At 30.3% G+C, this 6,045-nt stretch overlaps 1 protein-coding gene across 1 annotated transcript; it reads left to right on the forward strand.

The window, feature by feature from the left end:
- Positions 1-525: 525 nt before the first annotated feature.
- Positions 526-3,245, forward strand: LOC110704334 (UDP-glycosyltransferase 73C3-like). Its single transcript, XM_021882124.1, has 2 exons — positions 526-2,082; positions 2,506-3,245. The coding sequence occupies exons 1-2, from the start codon at positions 1,303-1,305 to the stop codon at positions 3,205-3,207; spliced, it is 1,482 nt and encodes a 493-aa protein (XP_021737816.1). The 5' UTR covers positions 526-1,302; the 3' UTR covers positions 3,208-3,245.
- Positions 3,246-6,045: the final 2,800 nt, after the last annotated feature.

A 6,045-nucleotide genomic window follows, 5' to 3' on the forward strand; every position in this document is an offset into this window, starting at 1 on the left:
TCATAATTTTCACTAGCTTATTACTTAAACCTATCTAGATCACGCCTCAAGGTAGTATAGGGTTATAGGGCTGTGTATGGATCCAACCTAATCACTTAATTAGTGGTTGATTAAGATAATTTATAAACCATCACATATGTTTTGTCCTCTTATATTCAAAGCTACTTTTCTCCCCGCGCTAAATTGATGGCAAAAGATATTGGTTCATTAACACAAGATCATCGAATATTATATGTGCATCTTGTACACATTCCTTGAACTCAACATATTATAACTTTTTTTAGTTGTATAAAGCTATATATATATATATATATATATATATATATATATATATATATATATATATATATATATATATATCCTTATTTAAACTCAATTTCGGTTATTTTAGAAAAAAATAAGTGAAAATTAGGAGGATCAAAGCTTGCTAAGAAACAAGTGCAAGCAATAATATGTGATGTTTAATATTTTGAGAATGTTTAAAAGGAAATTAAATCAATTTATATATTAATTACTTATAACAATTATTATTACTTTACACAGAAGGGGATCATCCACCAAGGCCAATCGGAGTCCTAATCTATGTAAATTACTATATTTGATTAATTAGTTATTAAACTTAAATAACCCCATTTAACTTCTAAATATTAGTTGTTAAATAGAAACAAATTAAAAAATAAATAAATTAATTAATTAATTAATTAAAAATAAAAAAAATAAAACCTATAAAATTGCGATATAATGATTATTTTTGAGCTAGAGATTAGAGTGTTTCAAATCTTGGTCCCTCCAATGTATTTGGCCGAAATCCATCACAAACTATAAAGTTTGTAATTCCCAACCTTAAACAAAAAGTATTTTATCACATATAATTATAGTTGAAGGACCATACAAAAAATAAAAAAATAAAAATTAGTAACGAACCCAAAAATTTTTAATCAATATAATAAAATAATATTTCCACAAAAAAAAATATTATTAAATAATTAATTGGAAGGAAATCACTCCTTTCCAACCATGTAATGCCAAAATGCTAGAAGATCGATATCTATAAGCACAACCAATTAGTGATGCTTAATTATGTACAATTACATAATTTAACTTTGGACGTGAGCATTATTAATTTTGCTCACTACCCAATCATACAAGGAGTCTCCAACTCTCCATAATTATACTACATATATATATACCTCACCTTACACTACACCTAGCTATCCAATTCTAAGCTCACTACTCCATTTACTAAGCTCTAGCAAAACCAACTTCCCTTTCTCTAGCTTTCCCTCTCCAATTTGTACGTCCATGGCATCAAAAATCGAAATGGAACCACATGTCATAGTTATACCTTTAATGTCTCAAAGCCATCTAATTCCCATGATAGACCTATCTAAGCTCTTAGCTCAAAGAGGCCTTATTGTTACCATAATCACTACACCACGTAACGCCCTTCGCTACCAAACTACCATCGATCAAGCCATAAGCTCCGGCCTTTGCATCCAACTCGTGCCACTTCCTTTTCCGTGCAACAAGGCCGGACTACCCGAAGGATGTGAGAACCTTGATAGTCTCCCATCTCCTGATTTGCAAACAAAGTTTCTTGTAGCTAGTTCTTTATTGCAAGCACCACTTGAAAATTACCTTAAAAAAATGGATCTAAAACCTAGTTGTATTATTTCTAGTCTCCCTTGGACAAGTGATGTAGCACATAAATTTAATATTCCTAGGTTTGCTTACCAAAGTATTTCTTGCTTCACTCTCTTATGTTCTCACAATATGATGTTTCATAACGTGCATGAAAACATAGAACATGATAATGAACCGTTTTTGGTGCCGGATGTCCCGGATAAAATAGAGTTCACTTATGCTCAATTGCCTAAGATGATGAGGAGATGTAGTCCACGAATTGATGATGGTGTTGACATGAAAGACATTCGCGATCAATTTAAGCAAGCTTGTTCATCCGCGGAAGGGTTGTTGGTGAACACATTTGAAGAGCTTGAGTTTGAGTATGTGAAGTCATACGAAAAGGCTGTGATGAGGAATGTCTTTTGTGTTGGCCCTCTTTCTCTTTGCAACAAAACGGTACTAACCCGTTCTTTTTTAATCCCAATATTTGAAATTTAACTATTTAGTATTCACACACATGATCTTTGTGATTTATATGTTAAGAAAGATACAGTCATGTAAGATCTTAAATAGATTCATCTCATTATAGATATATAAATTTTCAAAGTTTAAACATATTTTTTTTATATAGATTTATCAAAATGATAATAAAAGATAATAACAATATAAGATGTGCAATTAATAAAAAGTGTGGAATTCTTACGTTGCAATTGAAAAAGAATTTGATTAGTAACATGATGTGTGCAACCATGTGTATGTTAACAAAAAAAATAAAATTTCTTCATTTTTTTATTTTTGTAAATTTCAATTCAAAGGTTTCTCCAAAATTGGGTTATAAAATGTAAGAAAATGCCATTAAAGTTGGTGTTATTTATGCAGGATGAAAACAATGGGAGAATGGCCACAGTCGATGAGCATTATTGCTTAAGATGGCTTGACTCCATGAAATCAAGATCAGTGATATACGTTTGTTTTGGCAGCCTATGTCATTTACGGCCTAAGCAATTGATTGAGCTTGGTAAGGGCTTAGAAGCATCAAATTGTCCATTCATTTGGATAATTAGAGAAATTGATTACAATGAAGAAATAGTAGAGTGGATAATAAATGAAAACTTTGAAGATAGGGTTAAAGGAAAAGGACTAATAATCAAAGGGTGGGTGCCTCAAGTGTTGATATTATCCCATCCTGCGACAGGAGTGTTTTTAACACATTGTGGATGGAACTCGACATTAGAAGGAGTAAGTGCTGGTGTGCCTATGATTACCTGGCCAATGTTTGCCGAACAATTTTATAATGAAAAGCTAATTGTTCAAGTGCTTAAAATTGGGGTTAGAATAGGGGTTGAGGTCACCATGCAATGGGGAGAGGAGCAAAATGATGGGGTTTATGTAATGAGAGATAGTGTGAAAAATGCAATTAACCAACTTATGGATGAAGGGGAGAAAGGACAAGAAATAAGAAAAAGAGCAAAAGAACTTGGTGAGAAAGCTAAAAAGGCAGTAGGAAAAGGTGGTTCTTCATTCTTGAACGTTACTTCTTTTATCCAATATGTTAGGCAACAATATGTAACGTGTAAGTGATTAAGTCAAAGATATATAAGCCAAGAATAAAGAAATTATATATTGCCTCCACTTCATATTATTTGTAACTTTGAGATATTATTTGTGAAATATTTAATATTTCAAAATTGCAAATAATATGACACATATATAGGTAGTATATATTATTAGGGTGGGATATTGAAGAATAATTATTCTATGTTCTTCAATCCCTATAAATAATAAATTAACATCTTTTTGCACGGATATTAATAAGGATGTAATACGTAAAGTAAGTGATGGTCGGGGACAGTGTGATCCAAATAATTGAGAGAAATGTAATTAGGAAAAAAGTTTGTTCATCAAAAGATAATTGTGTTGTGTTACTTGTACTTCTTTGTTATAAATTTAATAGAAATATGTTGAATATCTTCATCTCCTATACCAAAAAAATCTATCATAGTTCACTTACTCGGACATACTTTTGTATCGTGTAAGTAAATAGTAAGCACCATGTCGAGGCTTCTTTCAATCTTTCATAGGTGCATGAACTAGGATTGTGTTAAGAAAAGTGTTGAAAAAAAATAGTTGATTGTCAACGATCGACTCCCTTATTAAACATGGACGTCAAATGGCACAAAGGCATAATCGGGCCAGGGGTTGCCCATGATGTTTGACAGCACACTTCCCCTATAGAGTTTATTTTAGACAAGCCTTAGCTTTTAATTCCAGTGAACATCCATTTGACTTTAGTACACTAATGACTAATGGCCATTTAGAGGGGCAAATGGTGGTCCGTCATATTTTGGACAAAAGAACGTCTGGGAATTGTTGGTTTTTTTATATTGGTCCCAAAATACGAGTTTTGGCTGTATGGGGTCCGAAACTCTCTGACAATTTATATAGTGTTCAGGAAATATTTAGAATGTTTTGTACGTAATATTCTAGAGGGGATGTCAAAGTACTCTAGAATATTCAAGGATGTTCTTGAACATAATAGGACGTATCTAGAATCTTCCTTATATGTACACTAGTTTGGTGTCCCGTGTGATGTCCGGGTTGTTAAAAGAATTTAAAGATAAACTTTTTATCTATATACCTAGTTTAAAATATGTCATTGATACAAAATTAGTTAGAAATTGATGTGATTTTTTGACGATTTAAATTATGCAGTAGGCATAAAATGACTAATAATAATATTGGTGAAAATGCTTGATTTAAAAAATAGTAAAAAAAAAATAGCAAAGTAGGTTTGAAATATTAGAAATTTCTAAAAATTAGCCAAAATTAAAGTAAATCAAAAAAATTATTCTAAGCCTGTTGGGTTGACCCAAACCCGATATTTTGGACTAGTGTGAACATTATTTGACCCGTGACCTAAAGTTACTCGGCCCGAAATGACCCATGACCCGACCCGATTGATAGTTCTACATAAAGCATTAAAATCATATTAGATTGTGAAGTATTTTATTTAAATTGATTAGGATATATTATAAATGAATGTTGTACTTTTTGAACTACTTCCTTTGCTCTAAAAAAATTATAATATAAAAATAAATTATATGATAATTATTAAATTGTTGTCTACATGATGCGACATTTATTGAAAAGTTAAAACGCCAAGTGTTGCTGTCTCGTGATCTGGCAAAACTAATAATTTATTTTGTACCTGTGAAATAGAGGTATTTTATCGGAAATAAAACTCTAAATCAACAATTTTATCCTATAAATCTATCCAAATTTTATTGAAAATAAAACTCTCAACTAACTTTTTTTTTTTATCCTACAAACTCTATTGAGCTTTATATATTAACTAGATGAAGCTCGATGCACGGTTGTTTGTATTTTTTAAAATAAATATGTTTTGTATTTATGTGATAAAATTTGTTATTTATTCGTTATACGTTGTATACCATTTAATATATTTATTTTACAATAAATTGTGAATTTCTTCTCATTCGTTACATATTTAGATAAAGTTCTTAATTTCAAAAGATATTATGTTATATTTAATTAATTTAAACTTTAAAATCTCATTCGCCAATTTTGCTTATGTGACATTTGAATTATATAATTCTAAAAGAAATTACAACTCTCTTATTTGATGGGCTATCATTAAAACTTATAATCCTACCTAGCCTGTTAAGAAAACTTTATTCTACGTAGCTTTCTAAAAACTCGGGAAAAAAACTCCCCTTTATATATATACTAGTTTCGTGTCCCGAGCGATGCCCAGGTTGTTTATTAAATTTTAGGATAAACCTTTTTGCTTGAATATAATGTTAAATACGGTCATATAATTACTTTTGATAATGCAGGATATTTAGACATACGATATCATACTTAAATTATTTTTACTAAATTGAAAGTATTTGTACCGATTAAAACTTATTTTTACTATTTTCTATTATTTTAAATATATTATAAATGGTTCTTATTTTAAAGAACTTTTTAAAACGAATTTTATGATGAATATAGAACCGAGTTATTAGATTTTTATTAAAAGTTATGATTAATTTTGTATATGTGAAATATTAGTAGTGTATCGATAATAAAATTCTACAACATGCATTTTTATCATTAAAAATCTATCCAAATTTCGATTATTTAGCATCCTATTTGTCGCCTACGTGGCGCGACACTTGACGAAAAACTAGAATGTCAAGTGTCACTGTCTCGTGGCCTGGCAACGAGACCGCCACGAGACCGACTTTATATATTAGTGAAGTGATATAGTATGATATTAGATTATATGATATGGCTGACTAGTGTGTAAAATGTTCTAGATATGAGATTAGTTTCCAGAATCCTCCAATTAAGAAAGTTAGGATCTTTCTAGAAATATGAGTTAGGAAAAATGGATGCTTATAAATAGAAAAT

This window comes from Chenopodium quinoa, unplaced genomic scaffold (genome assembly GCF_001683475.1).
Source record: "Chenopodium quinoa cultivar QQ74 unplaced genomic scaffold, ASM168347v1, whole genome shotgun sequence".
NCBI classification, from domain to species: domain Eukaryota; kingdom Viridiplantae; phylum Streptophyta; class Magnoliopsida; order Caryophyllales; family Amaranthaceae; genus Chenopodium; species Chenopodium quinoa.

Bases quoted from the DNA above. Each gene is read 5' to 3' on its own strand.
- LOC110704334 (XM_021882124.1), top strand. From the start codon at position 1,303: ATGGCATCAAAAATCGAAATGGAACCACATGTCATAGTTATACCTTTA. The intron at 2,083-2,505 runs GTACTAACCCGT...TTATTTATGCAG, and splicing joins TTTCTCTTTGCAACAAAACG to GATGAAAACAATGGGAGAAT.